Source organism: Gadus morhua, chromosome 17 (assembly GCF_902167405.1).
Source record: "Gadus morhua chromosome 17, gadMor3.0, whole genome shotgun sequence".
Classification (NCBI taxonomy): Eukaryota; Metazoa; Chordata; class Actinopteri; order Gadiformes; family Gadidae; genus Gadus; species Gadus morhua.
In genome coordinates this window covers 15157445-15178647 of record NC_044064.1, presented here as the reverse complement: position 1 = coordinate 15178647, position 21203 = coordinate 15157445, and the positions used below count along the sequence as shown (strand labels likewise).

General features: G+C 48.2%; 2 protein-coding genes and 1 long non-coding RNA gene across 4 annotated transcripts; 1 reads left to right on the top strand and 2 right to left on the bottom strand.

The window, feature by feature from the left end:
- Positions 1 to 3595: 3595 nt before the first annotated feature.
- Positions 3596 to 5550, top strand: LOC115529706 (uncharacterized). Its single transcript, XR_003973629.1, has 4 exons — positions 3596 to 3763; positions 3892 to 3992; positions 4505 to 4630; positions 5067 to 5550. It is a non-coding gene; the product is annotated as an uncharacterized LOC115529706 (long non-coding RNA).
- Positions 5551 to 7935: 2385 nt separating this feature from the next.
- Positions 7936 to 17584, bottom strand: LOC115529978 (F-box only protein 41). Of its 2 annotated transcripts, none has more exons than XM_030339133.1 (16): positions 17299 to 17584; positions 15745 to 15908; positions 15040 to 15600; positions 14713 to 14792; positions 14532 to 14604; positions 13763 to 13996; positions 13526 to 13596; positions 12939 to 13078; positions 12631 to 12842; positions 12289 to 12404; positions 11946 to 12098; positions 11658 to 11753; positions 9096 to 9214; positions 8719 to 8877; positions 8442 to 8551; positions 7936 to 8003 (listed from the first exon to the last, which is right to left on the bottom strand). In XM_030339133.1, exons 2-16 carry the CDS (start codon positions 15877 to 15879, stop codon positions 7947 to 7949), a joined length of 2316 nt encoding a protein of 771 aa, XP_030194993.1. In that variant the 5' UTR covers positions 15880 to 15908; positions 17299 to 17584; the 3' UTR covers positions 7936 to 7946. The 2 variants fall into 2 exon arrangements, with proteins under 2 accessions (XP_030194993.1, XP_030194994.1); XM_030339134.1 differs by having other exon boundaries at positions 15745 to 15839.
- A 392-nt stretch (positions 17585 to 17976) lies between these two features.
- LOC115529078 (early growth response protein 4-like) lies at positions 17977 to 20663 on the bottom strand. Its single transcript, XM_030337545.1, has 2 exons — positions 20332 to 20663; positions 17977 to 20053 (listed from the first exon to the last, which is right to left on the bottom strand). The coding sequence occupies exons 1-2, from the start codon at positions 20456 to 20458 to the stop codon at positions 18906 to 18908; spliced, it is 1275 nt and encodes a 424-aa protein (XP_030193405.1). The 5' UTR covers positions 20459 to 20663; the 3' UTR covers positions 17977 to 18905.
- Positions 20664 to 21203: the final 540 nt, after the last annotated feature.

Sequence of the window (21203 nt, the reverse complement as noted above, 5' to 3'; positions counted from 1 at the left end):
GTCAACGTGGAACCATAACTGAGCCTTGAGGTTTTTTTTGTGAATTTTAATTTTAAGCCGTTACAAATCAGCCTTCGGAAGGCTGATTTTCAAGCGGCTTGTAACGGCTAATCACACTCACACCTGGCGGCATAACTTCACCCCTAAAGTGCATTTTTGTTGAGATTATAGTGACCTTTTAGTCGTAAGGACCTCTTTACCCCCTCTCCTGGACAATGGTGGCATTTATTATCGAGGATCGATACAAATATATTTATTTTGAATACGAGAACATCAACAAACTGGAAAGAGAAATCTTTGTGACTTGGTTCTCTTGCGTCTCTCTCGCCCTCTGTCTCTCGCCCTCTCTCTCCCTCGCCCTCTGTCTCTCGCCCTTTCTCTCTCCCCCCCTCTGTCTCTCGCCCTCTCTCTCCCTCGCCCTCTGTCTCTCGCCCTTTCTCTCTCCCCCCCTCTGTCTCTCGCCCTCTCTCTCTCCCTCGCCCTCTGACTCTCGCCCTCTGTCTCTCGCCCTCTCTCTCTCCCTCGCCCTCTGACTCTCGCCCTCTGTCTCTCGCCCTCTCTCTCACCCTCGCCCTCTATCTCTCGCCCTCTCTCTCCCCCCCCTCTGTCTCTCACCCTCTCTCTCGCCCTCTCCCTCGCCCTCTGTCTCTCACCCGCTCTCTCACCCTCTGTCTCTCGCCTTCTCTCTCTCTCCCTCGCCCTCTGTCTCTCGCCCTCTCTCTCTCCCTCGCTCTCTGTCTCTCGCCCTCTCTCTCTCCACAGACACGGTGGCGTCTGAGGGGGTCTTTGACGTCACCCTGGGGAGCTTCCCGTCGGACGTGTCCCTTGACCGGGTCACAGTGCGTGGCGGCGGCGGCGGCGGCGGCGGCGGCGGCGGAGGGAAGGTGCTCTGGAGCCGGACCACTGGGGGCCACGAGGTGTCTAGGGTCGACCACGGCAACGGGAGCCACTCCTACCAGCTACGGGTCCCGCTCTTGCACGCCGCCGTGGTCGAAGAGGTGAGTGGGGGGAAGAGGGTGGAAGACTATACGCACGCACACACACACACACACACACACACACACACACACACACACACACACACACACACACACACACACACACACACACACACACACACACACACACGTGTATATGCTCAATAAATGCACAATCTCTCATCAAGGCCAAAGTATTTGTCAGAAATCATTTACGTCATCCATATTAGCATTTATTGGATGATAAAGTGTGTGTGCTCAAAATAATCTCCTCAATGCCTGCTTTAGTGTGTGTGTGTGTGTGTTTCTCCTCCCATCCATGCCAGCATAGAGCGGCCGGCCACCGGACACGCAGCCTCACGGTGACCTTTGACCTCCGGGTTTCCCCCGGCGGTGAGGTATTCCCCTATCCCGCCACCTTGGAGAGCAGCGCTCCAGACTCCCACGGTGAGCCAGTGATTCCCACTCTCATCAACATGGTGGTGGTCAGTAGTGATGGACAGGGAGGCTGATGGGAGCGCTGCAGTGCTCAACCATTTAGGCAAGGCAACTTTATTTATATCGCACTTTTCATACACGAGGCAGACTCAAAGTGCTTCACATAGAAACATTGTCATACAATAACATTTAATAATAATATAAAATAGATGAGTCAAAGAAAACGGAGGCAAAGTTACAATTTAAAAAAACAATTCAATGTGTTTAAGATTTAGAAGAAAGCTAAAGCGGACTGCCAACCTCAAATAGTTGCCAGCCTTCAATGTATGAGGTTTTCTCTAAAGTGGCCATCACAACCCAGGGTGATTTCTGAAAGGAGCTGGCTTTGTGCGTGTGAACCGGGTAGGAGCAGCCATGTTGGCCTTTGAAACTACAGGACATATACGTTTGAATCAGATGGTCATTTCAGCACTTGCCCTGTAAACAACCGCATCCCATTGATGTTGTTTTGGATAGATAAGACACAGCGTATGAAACTGAAACATGACCCGCCACTCACTGAGGAACGGTGAGGTGACGCCACCCCCTTCTCCCTATCCCACCCCCTCCGGGGGGGGGTCAGAGGGGGGCCGTCTGCGGCTGGAGGCCCGCTGCTTGGAGCGGAGCCTGCTGGTGCGGCTGCACTACGGGGCCCGGGGCCCGGACCACCTCCAGTGGGAGCTGTACCTGGGGGGCCGGCGGCTGGACATGGAGCTGGCCCGGATGGGGCGGTTCCATCTGGAGGACCACGAGGACAGCCTCAGCGTGGAGATCCCCCTCCACGGCCCCGGGATGGTGTTCGAGGTGGGGAGCCACGGGGTCGGGGCCCCTGGGGGTCCGCAGCGGCACCACGGTCATGTTGTGTTGTTATGATTTAAAAAAACCTGTTCAAGCCGGTTCAGGATCCGGTACGTTTTCCTCATTTTGTAAAACCCTACAGTGTTTCCCAAATCCGTGAGGCAAATACAAACGGCCGAGGAAAACTGAAGCACACAATTAACATTGGACAACAATTCCTAGGGCCGCTTAACCGAGTCCTTAATTGTAGGTCGTAGTTATAGTAAACACAAAGAAGTTTGTTTCTGCTGTTCGTCCCTCTTTTGTCATTTGTAAATTCCTACCAATCACACCTCATATTGTAGGTGGACCAGGTCCTTTTGGAGAAAGGTCCCTGTATTATCCTCGCCACATCCTGAACTATCTATATCCATATACATCATCTATCCATATACATCATATATCCATATACATCTATATACATCATATAGCTATATACATCATATATCTATCTACATCATATATCTATCTACATCATATATCTATCTACATCATATATCTATATCCATCATCTATCTATCTACATCATATATCTATCTACATCATATATCTATATACATCATATATCCATATACATCATATATCCATATACATCATATCTGTCAGTCAGCTTTATTGTCAAATTCTTCACATGTACCAGCACAACAGATACAAAGAAGACATTTCCTAACAATAAAGTAAACAATAAAGTACACAACAGATAAAGACGTTTACTTATGTTTTTTTTTTATACATATATATATTTCCCCTCCTCCCCCGTGCAGGAGGTCACCCTGGGCCGCGTGGGGGTCCGGGCCCAGCTGTCCGTGGTGGGCCTGGGGTCCCGGGAGGAGGAGGACCGGATCGTCCAGAGGTGCACCTTCACTCCCGGCGAGCTGCTCGGTGTGTTCCCTCAGACTGCTGCATGTCGTTGTGGAGCAGCTACCCGCCATTACCCATGAATCTCCTCGCGGAACCTGAGTGGACGCGACAGGCCGCGTTTGTTTCCCCACACACGGTTCAACGCGGCGGCACTCTTTTACATCCCATAATGGTACAGCTCTCGGCTCCTTTTTAAGCGTTCATCCAAAGCAACGTCCAGGGAGTTGGGAAACATGTCGCTAAGGAGCTGGTCCCGGCTAGGTCATCTTGCCTAAAACACGCGCACGCACACGTCAGGTGGTCTCTCCCTCTCCGGTCCCTCTCTGTACGTCAGCGACTACAGGGAGGAGCTATCATGTTTTAGTGGTGTCAGTGCAAAACTATGCATGTGACCGCCCATTCACGACCACTGCTGATTGTTTGTGGGCGGGGCTTTGACAGCGTGCCTGCCGGAGGGACGGGTGGTGGCGGTGGTGGACAGCACCCACAGCGCCCCCCCCGTGCAGCCCAACCGCACCACCCTGTTGGATCCAAGCTGCGTCCCCATGGAAACGGACAGCGCGCGGGCACTGTTCGTCTTTGACGTGGGGGCCTGTGGCACGACGCTGACGGTGTGTGTGTGTGTGTGTGTGTGTGTGTGTGTGTGTGTGAGAGAGATTGAGATGGAGATAGAGATATCATCTATGATTTATTGACTTATTGATTGATTATGCCTTTATATTGTTTTGTTTACTCCCAGACTGAAGGTGATCTGCTCATTTATGAGAACCAGGTTAGAAATCATCAGGAGTTTCTTCCTCTGGTTGGAGACCCTGTGATACAGAGAGATACTCCGTACAGGTGGGTACACCCACCATGGAGCACACATGTAGCCCTTTATCTCCTCCTCCTCCTCCTCCTCCTCCTCCTCCTCCTCCTCCTCCTCCTCCTCCTCCTCCTCCTCCTCCTCCTCTTCTTCTTCTTTTTATTTGGGATGGGTATTCAACAAACTGTGAACATAATGTCTGTATATCCCTTCCCTCCACCAACTAAAACACATGCATACATATATGCATACTCTGTATAAAGAAATAATAAAAAAATCCTACTCAAGAAAAAAATCCTACGTAAGAATAAGACAAAGTTTTAAATCAAAAATACAATTTTTAAATCAGAACATCATTGCATTATCATTGTTGAAAACCTTCAGAATATTCCTCCAAGCAACAGATCAACGGTTCTGATCCTCCTCCTCCTCCTCCTCCTCCTCCTCCTCCTCTTTTCATTGCTCTGTAACATGTGCAATGACAATAAAGTACTATCTATCTCCTCCTCCTCCTCCTCCTCCTCCTCCTCCTCTCTGACGGTGCCAGGCTGACCCTCCAGTGTCGCTACCCGGCCAGCGACTCCAGGAACCTCTTTTCGTCCCCGCACGTGTAGCCCAACTCTGGGCCTGAGCTCCTCACTTCACAGCAGGGACGGCCTCCAGCTACGGCCAAGTATGTAGCAAATCAATTCGATGAAAATAGGATTTGTAACTCGGGTAGTAGAAGGAACGGGGCGCACTTTGAGGTAAGACGAGCGCGAGAGCTAAGAGGGAAGGGGCCAGTCGAACTGATGGTTAAGAGGGTTGAGAGGGTTTCAACGTTCATTCTTCCCGTTGCACACTCTCTATAATAGATGTAATGGCCTCATGTGTAGCAATGACCGACTAGATGACTTGGAGAGTAAGTAGACTTCCAGAGACTTTGCTCTATTATAGACTTTAGCGACTTAACGGACCTTCGGCTTACTGTTGTGCATGCCCGCTGCATACAATGGGACTGATCACCCTGATATCCCTCCATCTGCACATTACTACATGGGTTGCTATGGAGAATGCACTGCGGACGTCAGCCATGTTGCAAGGCTCTGATTCTGTCCCCTTCTCGCCAGGTTATGACCAGACACTCGTGGCTATCCTGGAGACGGGCTGATTCTCTACCTTGGAACTCAGACATTTATAAGTGAATCCATGCGTCGAATGTTGATGCGTTCTTTTTTTATCCAATGGCACCTTCTCTGCAAATATACCCATCAATAAACTCTCTGATTAGCAAATGCTTTTCTTTAATGCTATGGTTGGCAACTTGGAGAATCCAGCCATAGTGAACTAGACTTGAAAAGTATCCAACTGAAAAGATCCCACCCCTCCCTTCTATAACAACAAGATGAAATGGAGAAATAAGCTTGCCTTGCATTTTTTCTCGCCCTTGTGGGGGCCTGGGTAAAGGAGGGGGGTGCCATAAATATTTGGCTTGTTAAGCCCTTTGAGACTGTAATGCTGATTAAGGGCTATACAAATAAAATTGAATTGAATAATAATGAAACCACAAATGTTGGCATAATATATGGAATGTATATTTTCTAAAGGGTTATTTAACAGGTTTATGACAATCATCCCGATAGATGAATTATTAATACCAGGGTGTTTCCAGGCTCAATCAATCGATGGACCCAGCCCAGTCAGACACCCTGTAAGATGTTAAGAAGTGGAGTGGATAGAGCTGTTTGCTAAAGCTCCGAAGCCATGGGTTCGAGTCCAGCTGATAAACTTTCTAAGTTTAGTGTAATTTCTACATGTGAATTTGTAAAGCCAAGTATGAGGTCTGTATAGTTTCTATTCGGCGTCTTGGTGGTGCAGCGGTAAGAGTGTTGGCTATCACTCTGTAGACTCAGGTTCGAGTTCCCGCTCACACGGCCACCAAGAAGGGGATACCCCCAATAGGGCCCCCAACGTGTCTGCAGAACTAAAAGGGTCTTGAAACTTTTTTGTACGCTATGCGACTTGTGAGGTAGTAGTCTCCCCCTCCCTTTAAAATAAATATATCGTTTGATTTTGATGGTAGGACTTATAACAGGTACTCCAGAAACAATGTCCCACAGTGCTGTTCACCGCTTTGGTAATGTTTCTCCACGGTGAGCAACCTGGGTGGTCCTTGAACACAGAACCTCAAAACCGTTATCCACTGCGCCACAGAGCCGGAGGTGAAACCAAGTTCTGAAGTAATATTTGACCTTATATACACACAAGGACTATGTTTAAAAACCACCGACACAAGTGTTACTGGAACCCTTGTCCCCTGTGCTGCACTCAGCAGAGCTTACCACCGCACCACCAAGACACTTTAGCAAGAGGATTAGATTTTGTATTTGACATTATATTCACACATTGACTGAAAATCAACCTACATAAGCAGGACTTGAACCCTGGTCCCCCAACATATTAATAAGCATGGCTAACCACTGAAGCACCAGGACACTTGAAATAAAAGGTTGGATTTTATATTTGATATTATATTCACACAATGACTGAAAAGCAACCTACATAAGCAGGACTTGAGCCCTGGTCTCCATCATCATCTCATCATCAGCATGCCTTACCAATGCTGCACCACCAAGACAATTAATATAAATGATTGGGATTTTATATTTGACATTATGATCACACAATGACAATGTGTGAACAGACACTTGGACAGAATGGTCAGATTTTATATTTGACATTCAATTCACACGACGACTTCCACCTTCGTTTTATTCACTCTAAGTGGTACTTTTTCCCATTGATACCAACGGTGGTGCCACCAACACCCAGTCCGTAACATTCATAATAGTGCAACGGGCTTTAATCAGTGGACCATTTGCTCAATCACCATCGTGTTTCCTCATTGGCAATAACTAACGTGGAAATCTTCGGGAGTGCGGAAATAAATTCACGTTAACAAAACGACCGACATTAGAGTGACTTGAACCTGCATCTATACGGCTGATAACCAATCACTTTCCCCACCATAGCAGCAGTCCATCATAAATGATGTGGTCCGAGGTCATAGCCTCTGGGGTGGGGCCCTCTACTGGTGACTAATGCCAATTGTCTTTTTCTGTTTTATGTTGTCTGTTTTTTAATGTAGGTATGTTTTATGCGGAACTATATGCTGCTGTCTTGGCCAGGACTCCCTTGTAAAAGAGATACTGAATCTCAAATGGGATTATTCCTGATCAAATAAAGGTTAAAGAAAAAGAAAAGAAAATATCACTTCGCTTTTTCCACGGGAACTTCAGTATAAAGATATATTATTTTTTGTTTAATATTAAAATCAGGAAGTCTTGCTGGGACCAAGTCTGTTTTTCAGGGGAGCCCTTAACAATCATATTATTTACACTCAATAGGTGGACAATACCAAAAAATATTCATTAATACATAATTGCTGTTATCAAACAGCAACTATGAGTGTTTATAAAGTTAATATAACTTAAAATGTATGCATTGTAAACAATGGATTATGTTAATATAAATATATTATTTTGGTGTCAATAATTACTAATGAAATTGTAAGCAATGAATTATTAGTTAATATAAACCTATCCATGCCATTTCAACTGTTCCATGAATTTCTGGAGTGTATTCATCATTGTTATTTTGTGTTAAACTCATGGGATTCATCCGATTAAATCGGTTGTATTGGTTTTTAAATTCCTTGGTTTCATTCCTTGGTTTCTCCCCTTTCCCCTGAAATGTTAAAGGTATCAGATCAACTAAAATCATCAGTTGTATTCACCGAATACATTAATTCAATAAACGATTGTCAGAAGAATGAGGAGAAATGATGTGAAACATCGAATAGAAACAAGACATTTATTACACTTATCATTGATAACCGATTGTCGTGTGTGTGTGTGTGTGTGTGTGTGTGTGTGTGTGTGTGTGTGTGTGTGTGTGTGTGTGTGTGTGTGTGTGTGTGTGTGTGTGTGCGTGTGTTTGTTTTGAAGAGTTCAGTATTCTTCTTTGACCTGCAGGATGCCACAAAGACCTGGAGACCGGGTTAGAACCTGAGACACACACACAAACACAAACACAAACACACACACACACACACACACACACACACACACATCATTGATCATAATTTAGTAGCTGGGTCCATTCATTAGTAGTATTATGTAAAGCACTGATTCACGCGTGTGTTGTGTGTCAATATAATTGACACACAAAAGTTGGACCAATACAATTATTGCTCCCAGATTTGCCAACTCCATTGGTCAGTTTCAAAGAAAGGGCGGCGAAATGTCTGTTGAGACAGACAGAGTGGATGTTGCATGCATGCACATGAAGCAGTATGCTTAAAAATAGCGGAGCAGTATTCCTTTAAGACGTAGGGGTTAAGGGTTAGAGGTAAGGTATTACGGTTCAAGGGTTAGGGGTTCAGAGATTGGGGGTAAAGGTTTAAAGGGTGAGGGGTTAAGGGTTAATTGGTGGTTTGGGTCTACCTTAAGAGCCTCCAGGTTATCTCTGAACACGCTGTCCTCCTCAAGCGAACCTTCGTTAGCATGACTCTTCCTCATCAGCACCACCATGGACCTGAGATTAACACATTTACCTACACACACGCACGCGCGTGCGCACACACACACACACACACACACACACACACACACACACACACACACACACACACACAGTCGGGATTGTAGTTTGAAATGTACCTCTATTTTTTTTTTGGACAATGAGCAGCAATATAGCTACAATGTAGAGGGGGGCTCTTACTTTGAAAGTGCAGTATAGCTTCCTCAGTGATGGCAGTGTGCGTCAACGTCAAAGTCTCCAAGTTGGTGAGTCCGTTATTACAGAGCTCTGTCGCCACCTTCAGGTCGACCTTTGAAACGCACTCCAACTCCAGCTCTAGTAGACACACACAGCTGCGCACTGGACACACACACACACACACACACACACACACACACACACACACACACACACACACACACACACAGACACACACACACACACACACACACACACACACACACACACACACACACACACACACACACACACACACACACACACACACACACAGTTCAGTTCCCTTCAACGTGCTAATGTTTTCGGTCCATTCTGTCGTGGCGGCTCCTCCTACTCACCCACAGCAGCCAATCCCTGAGTGCCACACCCGGCCCCGCCCACGCTGAGGGAACGCAGGTCCGGCCAACACCGACCGATGGTCTGCAGGCTACGGTTGCCAAGGCGATGAGGCTGCTGGCTGGAGCACAAGATTCAAACAGGTCACACACAGTGTCTGTCTGACTGTCTGTAAGCCACTGGCCCGCGGGGCGACCACAGGACATTGCGATCCAGAGCACGGCATCCTCGACCGGTCCACCCAGGACAGGAGGTCAGAAATATGGTGCCCTTCCACCGAGAGCTCTTCAGTGGTACATGGTGTGAGGCCAAGGACAGTGCGTGGTAATGAGCAGTGTTTAGTGGACCCACCTGGGGTTAAGTGTTTAGGGATCTATCTGAGGTTTAGTGTTTAGTGGACCCACCTGGGGTTTAGTGTTTGGGGATCTATCTGAGGTTTAGTGTTTAGTCGACCCACCCGAGCCCTGTACCACGAAGCTCGCTTAGAGGGTTAGCGAGGTATGTTGAGCTCCAAGTCTGGGTTAGTTGTACCACGAAAGTCGATCTCTTTTAGCGTCGTTGTATCACCATGGTGACTTATGCTCGCAACCAAACCTGGTCGGGAGCAGTTTTTCGGCTTAGTCTAGCCGGAGATCGGCTACTTAAATCGGCGTGCGCAGCTTCCTAGCCCCTCCTCTGACAATGGCGTCGTACAGGCGTCTCTCCGGAGACAGAGGGTTTTACGGGACAGAACCGATCCCTTGGCATTGTCTGACGATATTCAGATTTCAGACTTTATTGTCATTGTGCAAACAACGAAATTGGGGTTCTTCATGAGAGATACAGATTCTCATCAGAGGGTGTTCGTTATTTGATCGTCCTTTTGGACCTTATGTAGACAATGATTACTGTTGCGCATTGTGTCTCCGTGACAGTGTGCTAGAGTGGAGGTAGCGCGTCAGTCTTGAATTTCTGCGTGGGGGGGGTCGACTCCCAAGTGATGCAAATTTATGTGAAGCTTAAAAAGTCCTAATTCTCATGCATATGGAATACTTATTCACTAAAGCTTATGGAATTATATTTTTGTGCTTATTTCGAACTTGAACCCATATTTTCAAGGCCGTGCTGGCACCACATCTATGGGGGTAAAATGCATGATGATAGACCGGCGAAATTGAACCCCGGTCGCTGGCGTTCGGGTCTTATACCAATCCATTACGCTAGAGCCGCCATACCTCTCGGCAGTCGAAAACATGCCATACATTTCTTAAATTGGGTGTATTTAAAGTGAATTCCCTAAATGATAGAATAAGGCAGGATGGACGTTGCTTATGCATTTTTAAATCATCATCATTCTATTTGGATTAATGGCGAACAATTCTGCATTTGGCATTAGGGCTGGGCGATTAATCGAATTTTGATCGCGATTACGATTTTAGCGTCAAACGATCAGAAAATTAACATAATCGAGTTATCCGATTTTTTGTTAATTATTATTATTATTTTATTTATTTTTTTAATGATTTATAGAAAGGTCAGAACAGCTGGACACAGATCTGTATATCATTTTAGATTGGAACATTTTCTTTTTGACCATTTTGTGTATTTTTTTAAGGCGTAATTTCAAAGTTCTCAGTTACAACTTTTTTTTTGGGAGAGACATGGTGAATAAATGCAACACGTTTTCAGACTCAAAGATAATCGTTTGAATAATCGTGATTACAATATTGACCAAAATAATCGTGATTATGATTTTTCCCATAATCGAGCAGCCCTATTTGGCATAGTTATTTTACAGACAATATGCAGAATATTTTCACTTCTACGCATATAGACTGCTTGATCTATCGTAAAGGTGAGAAAAATGACGCAAAAAACGCCCCTTTCACGTGAACGCGCACTGAACCTAAAGCGGAAAACCTGGTTCAACTAATTGAATCTAAAGTGAGCTTCGTGGTACCATTTAACTCTGATTGCGAGTTGCGGCTCTGTCGAGCCAGGTTTTCCCAAGAAAGCCTGGGTATGTTCAGCGAGCTTCGTGGTATAGGGCACTGGGGTTTAGTTTTTAGGGATCTATCTGAGGTTTAATGAACCTACCTGGTATTTAGTGTTAGTGAACCTACCTGGAGTTTAGTGTTTAGTGATATACCTGGAGTTTAGTGTTTGGTGATCTACCTGGGGTTTAGTGTTTAGTGATGTACCTGGGGTTTAGTGTTTAGTGATCTACCTGGGGTTTAGTGTTTAGTGATGTACCTGGGGTTTAGTGTTTAGTGATGTACCTTGGGTTTAGTGATCTACCTGAGGTTTAGTGTTTAGTGATGTACCTGGGGTTTAGTGTTTACTGATGTACCTGGGGTTTAGTGTTTAGTGATGGACCTGGGGTTTAGTGTTTAGTGATGTACCTGGGGTTTAGTGTTAGTGAACCTACCCCGGGCTTAGTGTTTACCTACCTGGGGTTTAGTGGTTAGTGAACCTACCTTGGGTTTAGTGGTTAGTGAACCTACCTTGGGTTTAGTGGTTAGTAAACCTACCTGGGGTTTAGTGATTAGTGAACCTACCTGGGGTTTAGTGATTAGTGAACCTACCTGGGGTTTAGGGGGGCGAACTTCAGGTGAGCTATGGTTCTGCAGCCGGCTCCCAGCGCCCACAAGACCTCCTGACCCACCCCCTCACCGGGACTCCTGTTCAGACAGACAGGCAGACAGACAGACAGACATTTAGATTAAGAAACAGATGGACAGACAGACAGTTAGATGAAGAGACAGACAGACAGATAGATAGATGAAGAGACAGACCAATAGGCTGACAGACAAACAGTTAGATGAAGAGAAAGACAGACAGGCAGACACTTAGATGAAGAAACAGACAGATACCTGTACGTGATGGTGTGTAGGTTGGGGGAGTAGCAGCTGGCCAGCCACAGGGACCTGTCTGTCAGCACATTGGAACACTGACAGACAGACAGGTAGAGCAGACTGCCCCCCGCTGAGCGTAAGACAGCCTCCACCCCTTCCTCCAGGCAGCCCCTGAGAGACAGACGGGTAGAAGGGGGCAGTCACAGTCTGTGGAGCTGCTGTGGAACGCCGTGAGTTTGACCCGGTTCAACAGTCAAGGGGAGACTGGACATTTTAGTTTAGTTTATTTAGATTTACACAACACGGCCACCTTAGATTTTGTTTCATGCATGTGCGTGGTGTGTGCGCATGTGTGTGTTACCGTTTGAGGGTCTGGTAGTCCTCTCTGCTCTCTCCAGGTCGTCTGGTTCTGCTTCTCAGGTTCTTCAGAACCAGGGACCGGGTCTGTGTACACCACTGAGACAGGGTGACCAGGAACTACACACACACACACACACACACACACACACACACACACACACACACACACACACACACACACACACACACACACACACACACACACACACACACACACACACACATAAAGCTGATCATGGTGGGGGCGACGATGAGGAGGTTGATGAAGATGAAAGGGTGCCAGAGGTGATGATGAAAAAGAATATGGAAATGATGAAGATGACCACGAGGAAGGCTGCCCTACCTTGGTGGACACCGTGACGTTCTCCAGAAGTAGGCGTGTCCATACAGCCGGGTGCCTAGCAACGCACCTCCAATCAGTGCACACCTCAGCCGCATGCAGCAGGGAAGCAACGTCCAAATATGGGAAGACACAAAAAAGCCCCGCCCTCAACCGTAGAGTCTCCACCCCCAGGCAATGGGTGCTATGGCAACCATTAGAGGAGGGAGACAAATCTGTGGACCAGAAATTAAAAATAAAAAAAGAATGTGATGGAAGCGCCACTTTTATTAACAAATAATTCTATAAATACATACGTCCAAACATCTTACCTGGTGCAGCAGTCCGTCTTATCATCTCAGGTGTGTTCCATATCTGCTCCTCCTCGTCTTCGTCATCCTCTTCCTCCTCCTTCTCCTCCTCGGTACTGTGGTAACGAGGGTAGCTGTTCACCCAGCGGTTCCCTCCAGCCCTGAAGACAGAAATAGAATACTACAGTTCAGGACTGGAGAATACTAGAGGAGAGAGGAGAGAGGAGAGAAGAGGAGAGGAGGGGAGAGGAGGGGAGAGGAGAGGAGGGGAGAGGAGGGGAGAGGAGGGGAGAGGAGAGGAGAGGAGGGGAGAGGAGGGGAGAGGAGGGGAGAGGAGAAGAGAGGAGAAGAGGGGAGAGGAGAGGAGAGGAGAGGAGAGAGGAGAGGGGAGAGGAGAGGAGAGGAGAGGAGAGGAGAGGAGAGGAGAGGAGAGGAGAGGAGAGGGGAGGGAAGAAGAGAGGAGAGGAGAGGAGAGGAGAGGAGAGGAGAGGAGAGGAGAGGAGAGGAGAGGAGAGGAGAGGAGAGGAGAGAGGAGGGAGAGGAGAGGAGAGGAGAGGAAGGAGGAGGGGAGGGGAAGGGGAGAGAGGAGGGAGGAGAGGAGAGAGTACCAGTCGTTGTATGGATGGTGGTTGTAGAGTTGGTCTCCAAGTCTATAAGATCCAGAAACACTGTAACTCCTCTACAGAGAGGAGAGAGGAGGGAGACGGAAAAACACATTCAGCTATTGAGACAAAACATATTTTTCTATTTCATTTTGATCGTTTTTTGGAGTTGTCATGTTTTAATTTGTAAACGGTGACACAGTACTTTTAACTTTTAGAGTCAAAAAGCTTTTCTGGATTCACCTGAGTTGCCATGGTTACCGGCGACCTGGCTCCAAGCATGTCCTCCACACTGCCATCCAAGCTCCGCCCTGCGCGACCCCACACAGGTGAGGAGACACCTCTGTGTGTGTGTCCTGGAGTGTGTGTGTATATCGGTGTGTGTACGTGTCGTTGCGGGTGCGTGTGACCGGGTGCGATCTGCAGCAGCTGTCTCTCTGCATGGTCGGCTCGATCGAGTAACGACTCCATAAACATCTGGAGGATGATAGCATAAATAATAAATCATCAGTTACGAGAGGTGAGTTACCTACTGAACGACAAGTGAGTTACCAGCTGAATGACAGGTGAGTAACCCTCCCAACGACAGGTGAGTTACCCGCTTAACGACAGGTGAGTTACACACCAAACGACAGGTGAGTTACCTGCTTAACGACAGGTGAGTTAGCAGCTGAACGACAGGTGGGTAACCCTCCCAACGACAGGTGAGTTACCCGCTTAACGACAGTTGAGTTACACACCAAACGACAGGTGAGTTACACACCAAACGATAGGTGAGTTACACACCAAACGACAGGTGAGTTACCCGCTTAACGACAGGTGAGTTACACAACAAACGACAGGTGAGTTACCCGCTTAACGACAGCTGAGTTACACACCAAAAAACAGGTGAGTTACCCGCTTAACGACAGGTGAGTTACCCGCTTAACGACAGGTGAGTTACACACCAAACGACAGGTGAGTTGCACACCAAACGACAGGTGAGTTACCCGCTTAACGACAGGTGAGTTACCTGTAGTTTCATTTTAGCTTCTGCCTCCTTCTCTGCTGTATCTCTCAGGAATACCTGCACCTGATGCATATCCCTGCAACACACACACACACACACACACACACACACACAAATACTAAATATAATGATAAATGAAAGCAAAAAGGAGAAGTGTGTGTGTGTATTAAAGAGAGAGACAAACTGTTTTCGTTTGGCCAGTTCGTCCTCTTTTCCCTTCAGTTCTCGCTTTACTCCCTCCATCATCTCCATGGCGATGGAAGCCTATCGTGAAATAATATTCTCAACATTAAATATCACCACTAACTCATTACTTATGGGTGTAAGCTCAACTCAACTCAACTAATATTAAACTTACCTTAACTATGCTGAATTAAACTTATAAAATGAAGCTAAACCAAAGTTAGATTGAACTAAACTAAACTAAGCTAAACTAATATCAATCTAAGGTAATCCAAAATAATCTAAACTAATATAGGTCAACTGGAAGTCATTGTGTGATGTCACTCACCTGTCTGGACAGGTACGCCGCTCTCTCCTCCACTTCGTCCTTCTCTCTCACGAGACGTTCTCCCTTCCTCCTCTCTCGCTCTAGCTCCGCCTCTCTTTCCTGTAGCTCCGCCTTCAGGTGATGGACACGCCCCCTCACCCTCTCCTCCAACTCGGCTACGGCGGTGGCCACCTGCATGTCCAGCCTCAGCTCTAGTCTCTCTTCCAGGCCTGGCCCCACGGAGAAGCACTCCACTGGGGGATACCCCAACTCCAGCCCCAGGCTCCTCCTGAGGCCTATATGGTCCTCCAGAGCTAAAAAGGCAGTGGATGTGAGGCCTGTAGGGCTAGGCAGAGCCAGAGCCCTGGAGGGGTCCTGGGGGACTCCCAGAGAAGATCCTCCTGCGGCCCCTAACATCACCCTGAGAAGCTGGGTGGAGGCGGTGGAGGAGGCCAGGTCCAGACCGGCCAGAGGCAGGGGGTCTCTGGTGGACTCCATGCCCAGGGAGGAGCTCTGTCCCTGGGAGACAGTCGGACCAGGGAGGTGCAGGAGGAACCCTGGTGTAGAGCTCCTGGCACGCACCTCAGAGGATATGAAAGTACTTTTACAAGTTTGTGTGTGTGTGTGTGTGTGTGTGTGTGTGTGTGTGTGTGTGTGTGTGTGTGTGTGTGTGTGTGTGTGTGTGTGTGTCTGTGTGTCTGTGTGTCTGTGAGTGAGTGAGTCTACCTTGGATAGACCGAGCAGGGTCTGATAGGTGTGTGTGTTGACCAGGTGGTCTTGGAGGTCCAGGACGGAGTTGAAGGTCCCTTCTGATCCACAGCCTGGACATGAGAAGGTCTGGTCAGCTGCTGCTACCAGCATGCTCCAGCACCAGCACCTTCACGACAACCCTGCTACAAGTTATCATCTAGACTACAAGTTATAGTCTAGGGACTACAAGTTATTATCTAGAGACTACAAGTAAAGCTCTAGGGACTAGAAGTTATCATTCTAGAGACTACAAGTTATCATCTAGAGACTACAAATGATCATCTAGTGACTACAAGTTATCATCTAGAGACTACAAGTTATCATCTATTTCGAGTTACAAACTGATCTAGTTATCATCTAGCGATTTCGAGTTATCATTTAGAGACTACAAGTTATCATCTAGAGACTACAAGTAAAGATCTAGAGACTACAAGTTATCATCTACTACAAGTTATCATCTAACTATTTCGAGTTACACACTCATGTAGAGACTACAAGTAAAGATCTTTTTTGAATCTTGAATCTTGAATCTAGAGACTACAAGTTAGTTATCATAGAGACTACGTGTTGTAGAGACTACATGATAAAATCTATTGACTCAAGTTATCATCTAGACTTCATTTATCATCTAGAGACTACAAATTATCTAGGGACTACAAGTAAACATTGAGAGACTACATGTTAACAGAGGGACAACATGTTATCATCTAGACCGCAAGTTATTGTCTATAACCTATGAGTTAGCATAGAGTCTACACATCGTTATCATCTAGGGACTAGAAATAATCATAGAACCTGATCTTACATCTCGTGATTCTTCTAAAAGTGATCCTATATTGAGAAAATGTAGAAGCTTCAAAGCAATATGACGTCACATATTGTTGCTGCGCTGTCTCCATCTATATTCTAGAGAAGGATATATATTATTAATTTGCCTTCAATTCATATACAGTATGTGCATTGGTGTTTGTGTGAGTGTGTATGGGTGTGTGTAGGGGGGTGGTGGTAGAGGTGGGGAGTTAGAACAGCACTGACCTAGATACAAGAACACACCCAGGCACTACCCGACACACACACGCACACACACACACACACACACACACACACACACACACACACACACACACACACACACACACACACACACACACACACACCCACAATTGACTATTGAAGCGTCCTCTGCAGCGCCTACATGAGCTTTGTGCGCGCGCGTGTGTGTGTGTGTGTGTGTGTGTGTGTGTGTGTGTGTGTGTGTGTGTGTGTGTGTGTGTGTGTGTGTGTGTGTGTGTGTGTGTGTGTGTGTGTGTGTGTGTGTGTGTGTTGGAATTCAGATCGGCCTATGGATGGCTGAGCAGGAAGAAAGAGAAGTCTGGATATCTCTATCCCCATCTACACGTTTTTTTTCTCCTCTCTTGACCACACTGTAAACATAGCCAGTACCGTTGCCAGCACAGTGACTCAGACAGAAATCGAACGGATCACGGATCTACCGAGCACGGTTAAAACCCGATATAAAAGCCCCCTCACCTGTGATTCCACCGCGGAATGGAGTCGATATTATCCGGTGTAAAAACTTCTGCCTTACCCGCCGAGCACCACCCGACCAGAATTTAGACCGTTGGCCTGCTGGCTTGATTCACATTAGATGATTCGCCCATATATCCGCACCCTGTCTGGCCTGGATGCACGGTATTCAGGTCCACTCCGGTACGGCCGTGTCTCTTAGAGCCGAGCCAAGCAGAGAACTGTCAACCGACTGGCCCGCGTGCTACATCATCCCTCCCTCCGGTAAAACTCTCCGCGCGCTGTGGCCGTGCAGCGTGCTAATGACGTGGCGCACGTGACCTGTCAGTTCCGCTTAGGAGGAGAGGAGAGGATATGAGAGGAGGGGAATGGAGGGGCGGGGAGAGGATGGGAGGGGAGAAGAGAGAAGAGAGAGGAGGGGGTCTCTACGGCAACAAGCCAGTCGCCAATTTGAGATATGATTGGCTGAAGTATTTGTGAATTATCCGAGAGAGCCTATGACATTGATTCTGCAGTTTCGCTTATTTAAATCTCTGAATCAATCCAGATGTACTGATGTACCGATGCAGGTGTGCAGATGCGTTGGTACAGATGTGAATTTATGCTAGACGGCTGAATAGAAGGACAACTCGTGTTTGGTACTTTGAACATCTGGTTTTATTCACATAAAGACCACAGGAAGTTGAGAAATGAAAAGAGAAGAGAACCACATCGACCAATATATAATAATATATCCATGCAGAATGATGGCTACTAAGATTGTCATTAAGATGCACAGCAATGTGTGCTACGTCACAGCTCAACTCAGAGCTGAGTTTAGGTGTTAAGTCCAACAGTCCAGACATGGCGGCCATTTTAGAATCATAATAATAACAATAATGATAATTATAATAAATAAATCATTATTATACTCTTCAAATATAACATACATGTCTTCACTTTGATTTCAGCCGTGCTGAAATAATTTATAATAAAATATTTTTAGAATAATTTCCATAATTTCCACAATGGGTTTGTAGAAAAATGAAATCTCTGTACAAATAAGTCAAGTTGTAGAAATATACATTCTGAGTGTTAAACAATCTTATACTTCAAGAGGTAGCCAGGGTCTATAAAAATATTCCTACAAAGTGTATCGCAGCGGTGGGAATATAAATTGACACAGGACATAAAACTACATTCTTCACTTGAGATCTCGAGCAAAAATCACAGAAATTGTACAACATTCTGACGTCAGTATCCACGTGTTGGAACATCTTTGAACACGTCATCATGCGTTAACGTCAAACAGCGATTACAGTCAACAGCAGTGAGTTAGTTTATCTACAATCACCCGCCGCCTCTCTGACCCAAGAATCCACTGCGCTGTCCTTGGTGCTGATGGGGACCCATGACGTCACCCCCACCCCCCCCCCACCAGAACTCCCGCCAACCAACCCGTCTCTTTAACCGTGTCCGTGCGGGTCGTCGGAGACGTGCTCGTGGACCAGAGTTTCATCCGCGGGCCTTTCAAACTCCGCGTGAAAACGCGCGGACGCGCCTCTTTTTCAAACAGCCAATCAGCTGACGTCTTAATCTTTTGAACGACCGACTCCTCGAGCCTAGTCCGTTTAGACGCCCCCGGGCGCGCTGAACGCCATCGAGTACGCGGCCATCATCTGTGCGCGCAGTTGCTGCTTGACGTGCACGCGCCCGTGCCTTTTCTTCTCGTCGCTGCGAGCGAAGCGCTTGCCGCAGACGTCGCACGAGAATGGCTTCTCCCCCGTGTGCGTGCGCGTGTGCGTGGTGAGGTGGTCGCTGCGGCTGAAGCTGCGCGCGCATATCGTGCACTGGAACGGCTTCTGTCCGGTGTGAATGCGCACGTGGCGGTTGAGCTCGTCCGAGCGGGAGAAGCGGCGCTCGCAGCCCTGCACGCAGCACGGGAACGGCTTCACCTTGACGGCGCTCGTGGCTTTCCTGGCTCTGCCCGAGACCTTGGCGGCCCCCGCGGTCTGCGCGTTGACGATGTTCGGCATCGGGAACGCGCCGGGCAGGAGGGAGGAAAGGAGGAAGGCGTCAAGGGTGAAGGGGAGGGCGGCGGGCGGGAGGGACAGCGCGAGGCCGCAGGGCGTGGGCTCCGTCTTGATGACGGGTCGGTTAATGACGTAGTCAGCGGAGTCTCCTCCGTTCACGCCGGGGACTGACATCAGACTCTTCAGCCACTCCTCCAGGGCCAGCGGCTCCTGTTTGATCTCTTGAGCCAGGGACGGAACGTCTCCCGCGGCCGCCTCGCTCCCGACCAGCGACTCCAGAAACTCCGCCACGTCCACCTGTTGCTCGAGCGCCGAGAGCGGGAGCAGCGGCTCGGTGGCGGACGGCAGCCCGGTATAGCCGGTCCCCGGGAGCTGCACGCAGCCACTGCCGCCGCCGCAGCTGGAGGCCTGGAACTCGCTCTTTACCACCAGCAGGGCCGGGGGGGACCCGGGGGAGGACGCGCAGGGGCCGGGGTCGGCAACGCTGCCGTAGCCCGCGGGCACGCATGTCGGTTGGAGTGATGGCGGAGAGGAGGCGGGATGATGCTCGAGCTCGCTGCAGACGCCCACTATCTCGGTGATCATGTTGAGGATGGCGTCCGCGCTGCTGCTCAGCTCCGCCGCCGGCTCGGAGGAGGCGAAGAAGGCCGCGGAGGAGGCGAGTGACGGGGAGAGGGTGTCCGAGGAGCAGTCGCTGAGGTCGGAGAAGAAGTCCGAGTCGGAGGCGTCGGTCCCCGGGGAGAAGGCTGTAGGAGGAGGGGGCTGTTAGTGGTGTTGCATAACAATAATAATCACTGTCTTCCCACACAAACACACACACACTCAAACACACAAAACGCAAGCACACAAACGCAAGCACACACACAGATACGCAAACACAGATGCAAACGCACACACACGCGCAACAATGTTTGAATTAATCGTTCATAAACGATTATGCGTGGCACTTGCATCACTGTATACATGTGAGCAACATGTGATAAAATATCCACGTGCATTTTGAAACTTTATGAGGCGCACGTACCTTGGGAGAAGGGCGAGCTCGTGTCACATTCACTGTGGTCCCCGAGGCTGGAGCCCACGCTGTCCACCCAGGCGCTGCACGCGCCCTCCAACTCCGACAGGAAGCTGTCCTCGCGCTCCAGAAGCATGATCACGGTGCAGATGCTCGTGTTGAACCCAATGATTAATTAGAGCCCAAATGTCCTCAGAAAATACAGTGAGATATTAATCCACGAGTCCGGTATAAACAAATGAAGTGTTGGAGTTTTAATGATGACGATAATAATAATAATAATAGTCGCTGAACCGTTGGTTATAGATCCGTTAGTCGTTGTTCCGTGAGAGGACTCGGCGCAGGGAGAGTCTGATGCTCCGTTCATCCACTCAGTCCTTTTTATACTCTCCGTCTCCTAGGTAACTCCTGGCTGCAGTCATTGGTGGATATCAGTGCGAGGGATTCCCCCCGCTGCGAGCTTCGTAGGTGCCCAAACATGGGCACATCCGGAAGTGACGACGGTGTCCCCCTACCATATAAGGACAGGCGGGAGAGCGACGTAGAGACGGGGTTTCCTCCAAGAACGTTCACTGCGACAACAGCGAGGCCGCTCTGGCTCGAGACCAGGGGCTCGCGGAGCTCAAGAAGCGCTTATTACGCAACTATGGCGCGCGCGGTATAATGCTCCAGTGCAGCGTGCAACCGGTGCAAATCGTCGAGGCACATTAAAGAAACGGTCATTTCATCTGAACATTTCTGCAAAGACAGACCGACACACGGACAGACACACGGACAGGCAGATAGACAGCTTCGGTGCACGCGCGTGCACGTGGCTGCAGGCTTTACTGCAGAGAGCGCGCAGCCGTGGGCGGTTTGTCATCAGGTTTCAAAACAGGAGA